Consider the following 18676-nt stretch of genomic DNA (forward strand, 5'->3'; position numbering starts at 1 on the left):
AAACACTCGAGTAAATTGAAATACTATATTCATAGATAGAAAAACTTAATGTCATTAGGATGTATTAATTATATGTCTGTAGCCATCTGAGGTGTAACTTAGAAACTTCTTGTAAAGTTGAGGATGCATACCCTACAGCTCAACAATCAAAATCCCAGGTTTATACCCAAGAGACTCTCACAGATGGCACAAGAAGACATGCAAGAATACCAATTAAAGCACTGTTTACAGCAGCAAAAAGTCGGTATGTAAATGATCATTCAGGAAAATGCATAACTGTGGTACAGTCATACAATGGAGTATTATACAGTCATTAAAATGAATAGACTTCATCTATCAGCATGCTTTGTGAAAAAAGCAAGTTACAGAAGGCCACATACATCATGACAACTTAAAATTAAAATGTTTAGACATGCAAAATACTATAGTTTGTGGATACTTAACTATCAATGAGAAGTATAAAGTCATACGTGGGAATGAACATAGCAAAGTCATAGTAGTTCTCTCTGACAAAGGAAGAAAAGGAATGCGATCAAGGTGAGATGCTCACCTAGGCAGCTTCACCCACATTTGTAATGTATTATCTCTTAAAAAAAAAAAAAAACTGGAAAAAACCCCAACCCTGAAACAAATACAGAGAGTATTAAATTTGATAAAGCTAGATAGTGGTACATGGGTGTTCAGTCTCTGTACTTTTCTGTAAATCCGAAGTGTTTTGTTTACAAAAAGAACAGTAACATTTGCAAAACAAAGGCCATTCCAGCAGGGATGCGGCAGCCTCCTCTGGCTCTGGGGTCAGAGGGGTACACAAGGAACTAGTTTCTTCTGTGAATGACAGCAGCTCAGCCAAATCGCTCTCTGGCTCTAACTCTACCATCAGTCTTGTTTTCAGCCTCCTGTCTGCCTATGTGACCAGCTGCCAAGGAGATCAGACTTGAGCTTAGAGTACAGAAACTATCCCAGCAGCCTCCAGCCTAGGCCACCTGCTCCATCTCTAATACCAGAGGAGGCAGGAGACCAGTAACAATGAAGCACCCTTCTGCTCTCCCCTGCACTCTCCACTATGGACACATCTCTTTCAGTGACCTCGCTGGGAGAGGCACGTGACTACAGATGAAGGCAGGATTTGGCCTATGTGAACCCCCAGATATAGTATCATTTAAAGGGAAGGATGGCAGTGGCTTTTTTAAATGTATTTTTTAATGGTGATAGAAGCCTAATAGGCTGGGGGTGGTGGGGGGAGATAGGGGTGGGGAGGAGCAGAGGTCCTATGTCCTCTTGCCTTTTTAAGCAGCTGGCACTGTGCTGGGTGCTGGTGATACAGTGATGAGCAAGCTGTCCTTCCCTTCAGAGCCAGGCCCTTTCAAATGTGCTTGAATGCTCCAGCTCCACCTGGGGTTCTACCCACCTCTCCCCACACAACACACTGCTCTAAGGTCACAGGTGACAGACGAACCAAATCAACTGGCACACAGCCCTTACTCTGACTCAGTGGAACGCCTTCCTCTGTAACTCCCTTGGCAATGTGCAGCACCTTCCACCTCAACACCTGCTCCTTCTCTGTACTCAAGGCTCCTCCTTCTGTCCTGAAATGTCTATGCAAATGCAGGGCAGACCCACCCAACTGTCAATTATAGATTCTTCTGGGGAGCCAAGTAATGCGGGGGTATAAAGGAGGATGCCAAACATCACTCTGTAAAACCTGTAAATCATTTGAATGTTCCATGAAACATACCACTTATGCAACTTTTAAAAAATTAAGTGACCCCAGAATTTCGTTCTGCTCTACAAAACAGCACTCACAGTCCACTCTCCACACTGGCCCACAGGGCAAGAGCTGCCATCTGCACTGCCATCTCCCAATTCCGTTCTGGTCCAGGCAACTCTGATGAGCTCCAGGTCTGAACACGCAGAAGCCTAAAGCCACCTCCACTCAGGCCTTCACACGTACTACAAACTCAGCACCTGCCACCACACCTCTGCTGTACTCCCTCCTGCTCAGGGCAGGGTACCATCAGCATGAAAATACAAGTCAAATGCCTGAGACCTCCTGGACTCTTAAGTCCTACACTTAGTCAGTCATGATGACTCTAGGTTCAAAGTCCCCTTAAAACTACTTACTCCTCTTGATCCCCAAGCCACTTCTTCAATTCAGGCCCTTGTTTCTCACTTACATTATGGCAAAAATCTAACTGGTTTCCCTGGGTGGGATCTCCCATCCCCCAGATCATAGCCAGAAAAATATTATAAAAGTACAAACTGAAAGACATAGTCCTTCCAATGAAGGCCCCTCCACAAATCCATAATCACCATTTTTAAATCCCCAACTGGTCACCACTGCACTGATGATAAAATTCCAACAAAATCCAAAGCCGTTAGTGGTCTTCCTCCACCAAGAGTTCTCACGTTCCAGTCATGCTAAACAACCTTAAGTTCCTGGGAATGTATTCCATTTTCACTCTGTTTGTCAAAGGTCACCTTTGCTACACAGCTTTCCTGGAATGGCTCCTTCTTCCTGAAGGCTGGGCATGGATGCCCTTTCTGTGTTTTCTATGACACCTACCTTATCATGGCACTCACTACACTACTATAATAGCTTGTCAGTTTACACAAGGTTCTAAAGGCAAAGGTCTCACTTCTGTACCTTGTACTACCTGACATTTGGGGGATGGGGGTTAGGGGGAAGGCTGACTGAATAAATATGCATACATCTCAGTCTTGAAAGGGACCTCAGAATTAATTCTGCTTCTTCCTCCACCCCTTCATCGATGTCTGTTATCCTGTGTAACCACCTTGCTAAATGAACGTCCAGCCTCTTGAACACCTCTTGTGCTGGGGAAATCACGTATTAAACACTGACACCCAACAAGGCCTCCTGCCGCCTGTGTACACATAGTTCACTACAAGGAGTTCACAGCCCACGGTCTGCTGACACTTTATCTGACAAGAAGACCAAGCCCCCGCTGTGGCCATGGCAGGAAGCTGACTTCCAGACTGTCACAGGTCTCAGACACACCCAGCAAAAGGAACACCAGCAGGATGGCTGCTGGAGATGAGTCTGGGAAGAGCCTCGCACCCAGCAGAGAGGAGGCAGGCTGGCGGAATGTCGATGCCCAGGAGTTAACTGGCCCTGGGGATGGGCACCTTCAACCAAACAGATAAGCTAAGTGTCCTCAGTCTTAAATCCTAGCCAGATGCAACTTTATCAGTGTTAAACATTGAACCTTTAAGACAATAGCTCTAAAAATAATAAAGTTGGAACATTTTCACAGACTTAACACAGCTGGGATCTCCCCACACTGCATTCCCTGGCTTGTGCCTTAGTGTTTAGGCCCCAGAACTGCCACACTGCCACAGTCAAGAAGTCCAGTAGTACCATTTCACCCTAATTCCAAGAGAGTCAAAGAAAACAGAGAAAATACGATTAGAACCAATTATTTTATTGAAGGAGATAAGTTACTTGAATGTTAAGCAGCCTAAGGCAAAGGGAAGAATCACGTGAGAAGGCACGTGCGCTGGCACAGGAGAGAGAGCGATCGGCTCTGCCATACGAACATGGCACCCCGGTTTCCGCATTTCTCCACTGCTCAGTTTTTCGCGGGTCACGTCCCATTCACAGGATCCTGGAGACCAAATGAGACAGGATTCTTTCGGCTGCCAACCAAGAGTCTTTGGGTCTTCTCTGAGCCGAGGCAGCCCGTGAAAACAGGATCTATTTTTCAGATTCCTCTGGAGGATTAAAAAGTCTCTTCCGCATCACGGTGCCACGCTCCCGGCTCTTGTTCCTCTTCTCCACGTACTGGAAAATAAAAGGGAGGGGGGAGCGGGAAGCGACAGCAGATTACGTCACCGTTTACATAAGTTAAATATTTAGGTATATTTTCAAAGTAAAAATAACATTCTTACTGACAAAATTCTTATTTGGCTCTTATTTCACTGAACCTGAGTTTGGAAACGGTGACCTTGGAGGCCGTCTAGTACGATTTCATTCAATACAGTACAGCACCTACATCTTAATAGGTGTAGAAATACTTGCTGAGTTAATTTCCTCCCAAAATATGAATTCAAGAAACATTGATGATGGATGAGTTTTGTCCCTGTTCTCAAGAAGCTCACTATCTCACGTTTTATCTAATCTCTGCTTGAACACTTGTAAAATTAGGAGGCTCACTGCCCTGAGAAGTAGCCTGTTTAATTGCTGGACACTTCTACCTGTTCCAAAGTTTCTTGTGTTGAACCAGAAAGTGTTTCTCTATAAATTCTCCTACTTCTCTCTATTTCTTCTTGCCTGCTATAACCTTGCAAATATCTTATTACAGATAACTCACTATCTCTTTTGCAGGCTGAATGTCACTGGTTTCTACAACTGCTTCCACAGAACATAGCTTCTGCCTTCTACTGGCTTACCTATTTTAAAGTGCCTTTGATACTATACTTTAATATGAATACCCCTTATTAAAAAATATCACAACCAGAATTAAATACTCTAGTGCTCTAGACACAGGCTGATAGATGTGGACCACAGTGGGCCTTCTAGTTCTTATGACCTAGACACATTATATTGCTATAAATATTATTTTAAGAGTAACTGGCTCTTAGTAACTGTATTATCCTAATGGTTCATATGGAAACTTACAGCCAGCTGAACTTCCCAAGATTTTTTCATCATAAGTATAGTCATCCAACCCAATTCTCCCCAAATCCAATTTCTGTAATCAGTTGGATCTAAAGGTAGTTTTCACCTTGGAATTTTTCAGCCTAGTATTCTGATCTGGCCAGTGGGTTATAAATAACAGGAAACCCAGAGCCTGACACTGAGAAAAAGCACTTGTTTAAAGCAGAGAAATTCAAATATAAGTGGGTTTATATGTGTATATTTACATGCTCATAATATACACCAGTACAGACATATTTTAAAGGTGCAAGAGGGATTCTTAGGCAGAGTGGAAAAAAGTAAAAGGAAACTCAAGTTGAAAAAACTGAGTATATGTGAATACTTGGACATCAAAATCTTTCAGCCACCAGAGATGTCACAGAAACAAAAGACTAATGACAGAACACTAACCAAAGACCTGACTGGCTCCCCTGCCCTGAGCTCTGAGATTCATGTCTTTGAGTTACTTCATCTTCTGGGCCAGTAATCTCAAATATAAGGAGGTGGGCTAAATAATATTTAGTAAGTTTTCTAGGTCTAAAGTTGTGACTGAGGAGTTCTAACATATCTTCTGGAATAGTAGTAGTTTTCACTTTCTTTTTTCCTCATCAAACAGCCACTTCAAATTACAGATGAAACACCAGGTCATTTTAACCAAAACATTCCTTTTATTTGTCATGCATTAATTTTCTTCATAAGATTGTTGCAGGGGGAAGGGAGTTTCATTGCTTTAAAAGGTTTGAAAAAAACAAAACAAAACACTATTCTAGAACATGGAGGGATACCTGCTCTGAAAAAAGTATATGATATCTATCTTAATCATATATACCAGATGGACTCCAGCAATCAGATTGGAAAGTGAGTCTTAAGGGTAAGTCTTCAGAAGACAATACTTCGTAGCAGGCCAATAAAATAAATCATAGAGCAAATTAAAATAGAGTCGATAGTAAAGTATGTTATAATATCTCCAAAGGGAGTCAAGATGGCCCATGAATAAAAGAAGGGGAAAAAAAGGACAAATATTATGTTATTCATAAAATGCCAATAAACAACACAGACAGAATGGATGGTCAATTAACCAAAAGCCAAACCAAACCAAACAAGTAAGAGGGACAAAAGAGGATGCCACAAAGCAGTATGAGTGATTATTTCAATAAAAAGAACAAAAGCAGTGATACAGCAGCAAAGAGAGTGTCAGAAAGAACCGGCCAAACCTTTTTTCTAGTTAAAAGCTTCAAAGAATGAAGTACTTAAATGACACATGAAAGGAATGGTAGGAGGAGAGCATTAGAAGCAATAAATGGTAAACTGGAAAGCATTAAAAGCAGAGAGGAAATAAATGTGCATAGGTTTGGAGAACTGAAGGATGAAAGAACAGGCAGAAAAACATCTATAAATCAGGTAATGAAGCAACATAAAAACCGAATAGAGGATTTAGAAAACAGTCAAGGAGAAAATCTGAAATTTATATGAAAACAAACTCAGACAAAATAAGGAAATATATCTATAACATTCTTCTACCAAATAGTTACTTAACAGCTCAGGACCATCTGGAAAAAAAAATTTCTTATGAAGACCTAAGCACCAAACCAATGGCAAAATCACCGAACTATAAGGACAAAAAAAAAATCTAAACTTAGGAAGAAAGCTATCTTATACTTTCTGAAAAGTATGTGATATACTTATACTTATACAGCTGAAAGCATGTGAGAAATTAACACCTAGAACAAAAAAAAAAACCAAAAAACAACAAAAAAAACCAGTATAGGCTTTATTTTTCCATAATCTTATTAAAATAGGAACACAGCCCTAGGTTTAGTTTCCATATAAACTAGCCTTTACATATGAAGAAAAAACACTTTTCAAAAATCAGTTTAAAATGGATATGTACACATGTACACATCTGTGCACACGAAGAAAATTATCAGAACTCCAGAAAGGTCTTCAAATAGTAAAGACACTGGAAAGAGATTTCAGGAAGGGAAGAAAAAAAAAAAAAGGCCCCAAAGTGGAAAATACAAAAAATAATTAAAGATAGATGCTGGATGCCTTCAAATATTGTATCTAATACCTTTCAATATGAGGTTCACTGGGGAAAAAAATTCAAAAGTACAGAAAATGAAATTGGGAAGGCAGATTTTTTAGTCGTTATGTATTTTTACAGATTCTGGACATAAAATATTTGATGTACAAAACAGAAATGGAATTAAATTTCTTTTCAAAGATTTAAAATGCACTCTGCTTGGCTTCTAGTACCTACAAAAAGACAATGAACTTTGGCTACTTGCCCAAGTCCAAGTCATAGCCTAAAACTGTGTTCAGGAAATGAGCCTTTCCAAACAAGTCAAACGAGATCCTAAGGCTTGTACATACTATAATTATTAAGAAATTCAAATTTTTAAAGCTGGAAAGAGCCTAAGTCTAGCTTCCACATGTTATATAAAGAAATTAAGGCCCAGAGAGTTCTAGTTACCTGCTGTAGCTAAAAGCAGATCGACAAGTCTTTCTGCTGAACACAGATTCAATTTCCCAAACTTTAAAACTCATCCAGAGAGTTATAGTGATTATTGTAACGTAGTTGTTTTCATTTACGTACATGCAAAAAAAAAAAAAAAAAAAACTAGCAATGTTCTAAAACTGTCCCCAGAAGACGCTTTCATTTCTTCTCTTGGTTTTAGGGGAAGACATACATATAAAGTCAATTTTTGGAGTTATACTAAAATTTGCAAAAAAAATTTAACAATGGCAGTAATATATAATATTATTCCAAAATGTTCTTTTCTACTGTTCAACTAGTTCCATCCTTTAACATTTTTCTTACCTCATTCTTCAAGCATTTTCTCATCTCCCGATCAAGATCATTGCAGTGACCAAAAAATTTCAGAATGCTGTGCTAAAAGGAAGAAAAGGAGTAAAATACTTCATCCCATAATATGCTAATGTCTCTGGCATGTAGAATTTAAATACTTATTCCTACAGAGATGGGTTTAATGTGTCACCTTGTCAATAAGCAAACAGTTAAATCACAAGTGTAAAAGACACAAACAGGCTTATCCTGGCATTCCTACAAACAGGAATAAAAGCTCTATGGGTAGAAATGAAGAATAAAAAGACTATTCTTTGATAAAAGAGTAGCCTATTAACCCTGCCAAAACCTCACAATGACCAAGTGTAAAGCATTTTATTATCTAATATCTCTTTTTTTAAGGGCACGTTAAAATCACAGCATAATCCATCCTCTATTGCGGAGAGTGACGTCAAAGCACAGTGTAGCCATACTGACAGACTAGTAACTTCCTTCACCTGCAAACACGCCTGTCCCACAGAAGGGTTACTTAAGGAATACTTGATGCCAGAGCCATTTTCTCATTTGCCTCCAATTGAAATGTCATCAAAATAAATTAGAAACACATAACACTATTATTAGATGGCCTAGATGGGACATATAAACAAGCCACTAATTCACAATATAACGAAATTGACGTCTGAACTTCAAAGTCTGCTTTGTTTGAAAAGCAAAAATAAAAATCTCCTAGTAGTTTTAAGTCCTATGACTACATATCATGGCAAAAAGTATAAATGCTCCAAAGGAGAGAAAGACAAAAGTCAAGGACCTGAATTTCAGCAGGGCCATAGTTAGTGTGTTTGCATGCCATGATTTTTAATGGTAGACTGAAGAGCACAGCGATCTCCTATAATGAGAGGCCATAAACGCTGAACTTGAACTTGTAACAATAATGCCATGACTTTTAATGGTAGACTGAAGAGCACAGCGATCTCCTATAATGAGAGGCCATAAACGCTGAACTTGAACTTGTAACAATAAGCACATCTTTTCCTTTTCTTTCTAATTAAGGCTTTCATGGAAACCAGACAACACATAATTAGTAAGTTATGCCTCATGCTATTTCTTTTTTTCCTGTTTTTTCACCACTTTAAATGTACTTTCTGGTCCACATTGAATAAATGCTCAGTTTTTCTGGCAAGCATTTAAGACAGCCTACTGGTTACCTAATGACCTTTTCAGAATAAATATTTCCTGTGTATAAACTACTTATTTGACAACAAGTAAATAGGGACAATGCATTTTTGCACACCTTCTGGCTAAGTAGAAATAACAGAAAGAATTAAACTTTTAGAATGTTTAAGGCAATACTTCATTGTTCAGTTTACATTTATTCATATTATCCCATTACCTACATCTTTTTAAAAAAATCCAAGACAAAAACTAATTTATATTTTCAGTTTAATCTCAACATTAAGCCCAAATGAGAATTATACTCTTGTGACATTATGTGAAAAACAAACCCAAGATGCCCCAGTGGGATTGGTAAAAGAGAAGCCCTTGGACTGCAATTCTGGTAAAAGAGAAGCCCTTGGACTGCAATTCTACTGCATACACATGGCATCAGCCCCTAGTGATCTCTGTCTATTTCTAGAGAACAAACTGGTGGAGCAACTGATCAAATAAGTGGATCAATCAATCAATCAATATCTGGAAGACAATGCCCCAGGCACTAGGGACACAGCAGGGAGCAAGGTGGACCTGAGGCCTGCGCTCACAGGTCAGAGTCAGAGGGAAGAGATAAATAATCAAGTGATCACTATGAAGCAGTGGTTCTCAAAGTGTAGTCCCAGGACTACCCAAGAGCTTTCCGGGGGTCTTGGAAAAACTGTCTTCCTAATAATTGAAGATGTTATTTGTTTTGTTCACTTTCATTCTCTCACAAGGGTACGGTGGATTTTCCAGCAGCTACATTAAGTACAATAGCACCACAGATTGAGTACAGAGGCAGATATAAGAATCCAGCTGCATTCTATTAACCCAAACATTAAAGAGAATTGCAAAAATGCAAAAACAATGTCACTCTTTTCACCCTCCCCCCTTTTTTTTGCTTTGGAAAATAAGGTCTTTTTCATGAAAAATAAAACTGTGTTAACATGTAATGGGTTTTATTACTGTAATTTTTAAATAAATTAGTATTTTTAGATTTCTCAGTTTTAATTTCTAATTCAGTAAATATTGTTAGATAGAGTGCACATAAACAAAAGTTCTTTGGGGTCCTCAATAACTTTTAAAAATGTAAAGGAGTCCTCAGACCAAAAAGTGTGAGAGTAACTGACATAAAGTAGGAAATGTACTATCTGCGGTGTTACTACAGTTCAGAGTGACCATATCAAGAGAACCCAGGCCAGGAAAGGCAAGAGGACAAGACGAATTAAGCAGGATAAAGCCTGGAGGGCAATAAACTTGAGCAAGCAGTGAGGAGTGGAGATAGTGAGGAAGACACTAAGTTAAGCAAAGGAAAAAGCAAGTACAAAGGCTTAGAAGCAAGAAACAATGCTTCAGTACAACTGCAGAGAGCAGGCAGGAAGGATGGGGAGAAGAGGGGTGTGGGAGAGCAGTGAGGACCAAGAGACAAGCAGGGGCTAGTCTGACGAAGGCCTTGGAACACAGAGAAACTTGGACTCTATTCTATAGGCAAAGGGAGCCATTAAAGGAGAAAATTATTAAACTTACGTTTGCAAGGTGACTCTAGATGCAGTGTGGAAAGTGAATTAGGATAAAAAAGAGGGCAAAACAGCCATGGGACAAGGTGGCCCCAGTAAGATAATGTTGGAATTAACTGGTGTTAAAAATAGACATATAAATCAGTGGAACAGACTAGACAGCCCAGAACTAGACCCACTCACACACGGTCAATTGATTTTTGACAAAGGCACCAAGGTTATTTAGTGGGAAAAGGAGTCTCTTCAACAAATGGCACTGAATTAACTGGCTATCCACAGGAAGAGAAATACACCTTGGCTCATACCTTACACTATACACAAAAATTAACTTGAATTGAAGGCCTCAATGTTAAAAGCAAAAACTCTAAAACTTTCAGAAGGAAAAATAGGAGAAAAATCTTTGTAACCAGGAAAAATACAAAGATCCTTAGAACACATCAAAAAACCAAAAAACAAATCAAAGAAAAAAACTGGTAAATTAGACTTCATCAAACTGTTCTCTGTAACACATCTTTAAGAAAATGAAAAAAAGGATGCCATAGATGGGGAGAAAATACACTTATCAAAGGATTTGTATGCCAAATGTTAAAAAGAATCCCTCCAACTCGATAATACACAACCCGATTTTTAAACATGGGCAAAAGAGTTTATACGAATGGCCAATAAGCACATGAAAAGATGCCTAAAGTCATCAGCCATAAGGGAAACAGAATTTAAAACCAAATAATATCCTATTACACAACCATAGCATGGCTAACGTTAAAAAGACTTACAAAATCAATTCTTGATCTAGACGTATGGTGGAAACAGTTTGCCTAAAGCATATTGTCATCAACAACATTCTTTGAATCAGTATAAATATCTGACTTCACAGGTCATTGGCATTATTTACTATCTTAACTTTAAGTATTAAAATTTTACTCATTTAAATGATATTTACTATTATTAGAATCTGATGTCTCTATTTTACAAATAACATGAGGGAAATGATGCATCATGCAAAGTTAAAGAAAAACACAAATGTTCCTGATAACTGTCTTATACATCAAATATATGAAAAAAGCTAAGTATCTGACATCTGTAAAAATATCAGATTAACTTAGTGCAGTCCAAAAAATGGGCTTATTTTCTATTTTGGTTTGAACCATGGAATTTTACTTCCATTCCACTAACAATTAAGTAATTCTGTCAAATTAGGCCAGTCAGAATTTAAATCCAGTTAACATTTAATTATACAAAGTTCCAACTTTCTTTAAACACAGAATGGTAGACATTGAGACACACGGATTCTATTACCTATCATTTCAGAAGCTCCCTAATAAACTATCCTGCTTGATTTCTACTAATCATAAAAGGAAGTGGCTCCTAAAGAAAATCACAAGCACCAACTGCTAATCTCTGCTAAACTAAGATCCATTACTAAGACATTATCATTCCCTTTCACTAATGGAGATAACATTTTACATCAGTGTGTTGTACCTAAGTTTCATTTTTGCTTTATGGTCATTTTTCTGAACTCTTACATTTTTGTGACATTCCTTAAGCAAGTTAATCAAGGCGTTGCATTCTTCAGTGTGCAAGTGTGGAGATAAGTCAGGATGCATCTTTAGGAGAAGGAGATGGAGCACAGCAGAGCAACCTGTGGATACAAGAGTGTCTTAAATATGTGTGACTGCATTTGTTAATGCGACCTAAAACTATTTTCAGTAAGAATCTGCAGTGATTTTTATCAGAAAAGAAAGCTGACCTTAGGCAAATTATTAAACCTGAGCCTCAGCTTCCTTTCCCAACGACTTAACAGATTTAGCAGGTTATCAAGAGTGAAGAACATGAATGTTCAGAAAAAAGCAGACTCCTCAAGAGACCCAATCCTGGACATAGATGCTCGAGCAGGAACAGCTTGCCTGTGTTAATAAGCTTGACTTCAGTGATTTTCCTCACATTCCTGAAATTGATTACAACTCATTTTGTTCAGATGAAATTCTACCAATTAAGAGAACTGGCTTATTAATCCTTTCTAAATGTATATTCCTCTGACAGGGCCAAAGGGCAACTAGTCAGTCTCACACCTAGTGTGAATTAATGTAGACTGCTTTCTTCCTAACCAATATCTGGCTGAGAAAATCTAACTAAACCAAGACACAGATGAAAATTTTTTTTCTAATTTAGAATATACATTCATAAAATGCAATTATTACAATGAAAACAGGAAACTAAAATCCCTGAAATTAAGTTTAATTGGTTTATTCATGAAGTAGAAAATCAGCAGACAATGTCCAAGAAAAAATATTATTTTGAGATGTTTGCTATAGTTGTGTAGCACTAGTCACCTATTTTTTTTTAAACCTAATCTTTTTAGTTCAGAAAAGATTACCAAAAGAAAGAACCAATTAACTGCCTTAGTCTTTTAAAAGTTCTAAAAAAGAAAATAGAAGAAAATCAAGATCGTAGGTTGGGCAACAATACATCAAAAGCACAATCCATAAAAGAAAAAAATTGGCAAAAACTCATCAAAATTAAAAACTTTCCATCTTCAAAATTAAGAGAATGAAAAGATAAACCACACTTTGGGTGACAGTGACGTGTCAACATAGGTCATCTACTGTAACAAACCTATTACTCTGGTGGAGGGTGTTGATGGCGAGGGAGGTGGTGCACATGTGAGGCTTAGAGGTGCATATGGGATCTCTCTACCTGCCACTCAATCTCCCTGTGAACCTGAAACTGCTCCAAAAACTAAAATCTACTACAAGCTACAGGCTAAAAGAAAACATTTGCAAATCATACATAACAAAGGATTTGTACCTAGAATATAAAAAGAATGCTTACAAACAATCCAATGTTTCAAATATAACCCCAAAATGGGCAAAAGATTTGGATAGATACTTCACCAAAGATGATACAGGAATGGTTAACTAAGCACATGAAAAGATGTTAACCCCATCAGTCATTAGGGAAATGAAAATTAAAACTACAGTGAGACACTACTACACATTCACCAGAACAACTATAATCGAGAAATCATGACACAACATTGTAAAATGACTATAACTCAATAAAAAGAAGTAAAAAAAAAAAAAGAAGTCAGACAATACCAAGCATTGGTTAGGATGTGGAGGAAATGGACCTTACTCAACTGTACAGACACTTCGGAAAACAATCTGGCGGTTTCTTAAGCTAAACACAAACTTACCATATGACTGGGAAATTGAACTCCTATGAAACCACCAAAGGGAAATGAAAACATATATCCCCTCAAGACATAAATGTGAATGTTCACAGCATTATTCATAACAGCCAGTACTGGAAACAATCCAAATGTCTAATAATCAAGTATTGGATAAACACATTGGGGTATCTATACAATGGGATACTATTTAGCAATTAAAAGGAATGAACTCATACATGTGCCAATATGGATGAATCTCAAAAGCACTAAACTAAATTTAAAAAGCCAGATTTAAAAGACTGTATGGATGATTCCATTTATATGCAATGTCTAAATAAGGCAAATCTGCAGAAACAAAAAGCTCATCAATGGTTGCCTACAGCGAAGGTGAGAGTGGGAACTAATTTGCAAACAGCACAAAGAAAACTTTGGGTGATGAAAATGTTCTAAAACAGGAATGTGCTAATGATTGCACAATTGTATAAGCTTACTAAAAATCACTGAATTCACTCAGAATGGGCGAATTTTATGGTATGTAAATTATACCTTAATAAAGCTGTTTAAAAAAAGTTTCAGGAAACCAAACTGCCCATCCACCTCCTACTCTCAGCAAATAAAATCCTTAAAAATGTCTGAACAAATAATTGCAAAGGATTATAATATACCTATCACTTCAGATTTCAATTCATAAAAATATCAGATCACTGTTCAGCTGAGTAACTACTAAACACACACACACACAAACATACCACAGCTAAAGATCACAAGTCAGACAATTACACCAAGCTAAGTATTTGAGTATTTGAAATGGAAACTGGAAATGTAGCCAAGTTCAAGTTTTGTTTGCCTGTCACTGACTACAAAGACTTTTTAATGATATAAACGTTTTGCCTCAGAAAAATGAGGTCTCAGAAAGTCCAATATGTCATCTAATATTGTACCAATATTATACACCTAAATCTATGCATAGCATTAGTCATCTGCCTTCTGTCTTGCTTATTTTTTCTGAAGGAAGATGTACACTGGTTTAGTTACCTAGAAAATGTCACTGACGTTTTATTTTGTAAATACATTTGACAAAATATTTTTGCATATTTTGATCAACCAGTCCTTAAATGTATGCTTTCATAGTTCAGAAACAAGCTTATGATGTACTGAAATGACCTCTCTATTGGCAAAGCAAACTTAGGAAGACACTTGGCTGCTGAGATAAATACACACATGCACAGTGCATATAAGCATAAATGCATATCATGATACATACTTTTCCTCCCTCCACAAAACTTTACTTCAAGTATGTATGCTACTATAGATCCAGCCACGGTGTCAATAAGGCGTCTTCCCTTCTCCCTACTTATCCTAGATGGTTATGTCAAACAAGAAAATGGTTTTATATAGTTTCCTTTTCCTATTCTTTTTGGTCAAAGTTACTACTTAACCTCAAGCTCTAAACACTTAACTTATCCCTTATCTAACAAATTCCTTGCTTGATCAATCCTTCCCTTCTTTCCTCCATCTTACGTTTTTAATTAGATATTCTCTTCTTCCCTTTTCCCTCTATCCACCCTCTACCCAAGTGCCCTTCCATCACCCTGTGCCACGTGGCTTTGCCTAACTGATGTGCACATGCAGCTGTACTGCTGTACTCCTGGGTGTAACATATAAAGCATAACTATAAAACAATGGCATTTCAATGAATGCTGATAACTTCCAGCAGTCATGTGTAAAAGCCTAGTCTAATAACACTATTACAACTGAAAGTAATATTCTATGAACTGAATAAAATCTAAATATATATTCCATATTCTTATTTAAAAATTTCTTCGAAGTCATAAGAATATATCTACATTATTAGAGTAAAAAATAATTTCTCCAACACATACCATGTGTAGGCACAAGTCTTAAAATCCTCCCAATAACCACAGGATCTTTTAAAATTCAGCTGAACTATAAGAAATTGCTTTTTTGTAGGTCAAAATATGCATTACTCATATTTTCACAGCAAAACTAAGCCCCAGGTCACACAGTAAGTGGTAGAGTTACTACTCAAAATCTCTCACCATGACAGATTTTTCCCACGTTCACAATAGGAAAGACATGCATTCCCAGCAGTTTGTGAATCAAATAAATTCAACTAGAAAAAAACTATTTCCCAAAGAACCTCTGGTTAGCTACAAGTTCAACAGGGACTAATTCTAGGCCAAAGCTCAAAGAAGTCAATGTAACATCCTGTATTATTAGAAATAGAGGGTCTGTCCGTATCAAGAAAAAGAACAGTATTGTGTTTGTCTTGATCAGCCATGTCTGGAATATTGACAATTTGAATATTCCTGGGGGGAATGCTCAGGATGGAGATGGCTCTAGGTTTAAAAGGAAGCCATCAGTGAAAATGGGAATATTTACGAAATTACGGAAACCCACAACAGAGGAGATAGACAAAAAGAACAGCCTGGTTAAGTGGGACAAGCAATGGTCTTGAAGGGAGAAGATGTGGGTTTGAAGACAAAAGTTGAGGACTCAGCTATTCACAAGTTGTATCATTGTAGTTACTTACTCTGAGACCCAAGTCTCTTCTTCCAAAAAATGGAATTAGCTCTTGACCTATATTGTGAGGTTTAAAGTAACATGTGAGATTGTCTGAAATAGTGAAGAATGAGTAGGACAGATGTAAAGTATTATCTGTATATCTGAAATGCTCTGTTACATGATGGGAAAGGCTGAACTCGATCAACTCTGAGGTGTTTCCAAGGACAGGACTGTACACCAAAGAGGCAGATGCCATCTTCCTGGAGCTGTCCAACAATGAAATAGGCTGCTGTGTGAAGTTCTCGGTTATCTGTTCTAAAGTGTCCAAAAGAGACTGGCTACGTCACTTAAGGAAACCACAAGGATGTATATTCTTGCACTGCATTAAGTTTCTTCTCAAATCTAAGTTCACAATTAAATTGAAGCCATTTCCAAAAGTAAAATTCACCCTCAGAAGATAAACACTTGTTACTACTAATAATACAGAAAACAATTTCAAAAGATATTGCCAAAGTAATTATGAACATCAGCCGCATCTTGAAATAAAGGTGTAGGGAACATCAGCCGCATCTTGTGATAAGACTTCCTGCATGGGTGTTTGCAGTGAGAACGAGAGGGATAAATTCCATTCGAACTGTTATTAAACACTTCAGTCCCATGTTTACACTAGCATTTAGAAAACATCAGAACGGGTAACTTGTCAAAATTACAAGTCCTCTCTTCCTATGCCAACCCCATCCACCTCCTCAAGTATGAACACATCGATACCAAAACACTCCCCTTAAACTTGTAAAAATGATCATCTATGACAATTTGATGTTTTGATCGCTGGCTGCAAAAAAATACCCAAAAATCCAGTAACATTTACTTAGGGGTAACCTGGGAGAGCTGAAGAAGTAGAGTACTCTCACTAAAAGATATAAAAATTACTGTCTTATTTCATCCACTCCTTTACCAGATTCTACCAAGACTCTGAGGTAAAATTTCCCCAATGAGTATTATATAATAGATAGAAGATTTCAACCACCAGGTGGCACAATTTTAGAAAGAAAAAAAAAGTAAGCAAAACATTAACTCTAGTGAAGAAAAGGAAGTAAGGATTCTAATAACACTGCAGTAGATCTATAATCACAAGGGGGAAACCCTATATTTTAATGCCACTTGGGTTTTCTTTAGAAAGATTATGCTATTGTGTGGCTGCACCAAAAAGAAATTTACACTACATTTACAATTTCTTTAATGTCATTTTAAAACAAGGCCAGAAAAGTCTCTTGTTCAGTCTGAAGAATCCGTTTTCCAGGAAAAACTGTAAAATAATACTTAATCCTTTGTAAAATGTATTTTTTTAAAGCCTACATTTCAGAAAGCACTTGGAATTAGTTAAATTAGTATTTCTCTATATCAAGCACCAGATCCATCAGAGGTAGCAGACATAGCAGGGGGCTACCTACCCTACACATTTATCAAAGCTGCAAAGTGACCAAATCTAAACAGATGCTACTGAGTGAGTGACAAGTGCTCCCAGAGTGCGGACCATGCCTCACTGCTACTGAGAACATCCCACAGAGTTTAAGTCATGGGCCCAGCTGTAGCTTTCCCTGAACTAATATTTATCAGCATTTACTTGGTGCTGAGCACTCTGACAAATCATGTAAAATTTCAGAGGAAAAAAACTAGTCCATACACCTCAATATACAGGCTAGTGAAGGATGGACTATTCTCCTAAATACATATAGTAAATGCCCAATAAACGTTTGCTGAATGTTGAATATAGGGTTAGCAAAAATTTGAGAACTGGTTCATATCTCGACATAGCTTAAAAAAAAAAAAAGCTGGAAATGAGGCTCATTTTAAACCAACCAAACAAGTGCGGAAGCCTCTATGTATAAGAAAGCAGATATAAGAGGTGCCCCATCAGAATTCCTTCACCAGCGCACGCTACTTTTACACATTTAAATCTTCAACTGAAGGTTTCCAAAACTCGGATTTACTTCAGACTCTTCACAAAGCACTTACTGTGACAGGACAAGCACAGTAATCTTTAAACCCAATAAAAGGGATTTGAATGTTACTTTCCTTGAAAAGCGTACGGATGGAGACCTTACTGGATTCTCCAAGATCCGCTCCCATCAAGCAAATTCTAAACGCCTAGATAGTCAATAGCAATAATCATCATACGAGGTACTTAGCGCTCACCGTGTCATACACGGCGTTAACGGCTTCCCTTCTCACAACGGATGCTTTGGGTAGTACCCATTTCACAGGCGAGGAAGCTGAGGCTCAGGGTGGGGAGGAGCCTGCCCAAGGTCACAGGCTCCAGAGCGGTCTACACCAAAGCCTGCTCTCAACTACCAGCGCGTCCTCAGCAACTGCCCGAGAGCGGAGAGCTCGGGACGCCCCTCCGCCGCCCTGACAACACCCCCAGCGCGGTGGTCCCAAAGATGAGGCGGGCGGGAAGTCCTGGCAGCACAGGACACAGCGGGGCGCGCCATGGGAGGACGTGGGGGGGTGACAAGTGGGTGTCCCGCGGCCTCCCCTGGCACGGCGGCCACTGAGAGAGCGCTCCTCGGAACGGCCCGGACCCCCGAGACTCACCCGACTCGCAGCTACACCGGAGGGCGGAGTATTCCTCAGCGAAGACTCTCTACCCAAAGGCCCGAGGCCTGGGCGCGGGAGCCGGGGAAGCTCCGTGTGGCGGAGCCCGCTGCCCTCCACTGCTGACCCAGCTCTGCCAACCCCTGCCGCTCGCGACCCGAGGCGCATGCGCCACCCGGCCTGGACGAGCCCATTTCCGGGGGGGAAGAGCGAGTCCACCG

The 18676-nt window shown here is 38.6% G+C and overlaps 1 protein-coding gene across 1 annotated transcript; it reads right to left on the reverse strand.

The window, feature by feature from the left end:
* Positions 1–3419: 3419 nt before the first annotated feature.
* On the reverse strand, positions 3420–18592 carry CMC2 (C-X9-C motif containing 2). Its single transcript, XM_006183942.3, has 4 exons — positions 18456–18592; positions 11689–11804; positions 7476–7547; positions 3420–3799 (listed from the first exon to the last, which is right to left on the reverse strand). The coding sequence occupies exons 2-4, from the start codon at positions 11767–11769 to the stop codon at positions 3713–3715; spliced, it is 240 nt and encodes a 79-aa protein (XP_006184004.1). The 5' UTR covers positions 11770–11804; positions 18456–18592; the 3' UTR covers positions 3420–3712.
* Positions 18593–18676: the final 84 nt, after the last annotated feature.

Source organism: Camelus ferus, chromosome 9 (assembly GCF_009834535.1).
Source record: "Camelus ferus isolate YT-003-E chromosome 9, BCGSAC_Cfer_1.0, whole genome shotgun sequence".
Classification (NCBI taxonomy): domain Eukaryota; kingdom Metazoa; phylum Chordata; class Mammalia; order Artiodactyla; family Camelidae; genus Camelus; species Camelus ferus.

Excerpts from the sequence above, each read along its gene's own strand:
- CMC2 (XM_006183942.3), bottom strand. The coding sequence starts at position 11,769 with ATGCATCCTGACTTATCTCCACACTTGCACACTGAAGAATGCAACGCC. Across the intron at positions 7,548-11,688 it reads TTAAGGAATGTCACAAAAAT|CACAGCATTCTGAAATTTTT; the intron begins GTAAGAGTTCAG and ends TCTTCCTTTTAG. Across the intron at positions 3,800-7,475 it reads GAAAATGCTTGAAGAATGAG|TACGTGGAGAAGAGGAACAA; the intron begins GTAAGAAAAATG and ends TTTATTTTCCAG.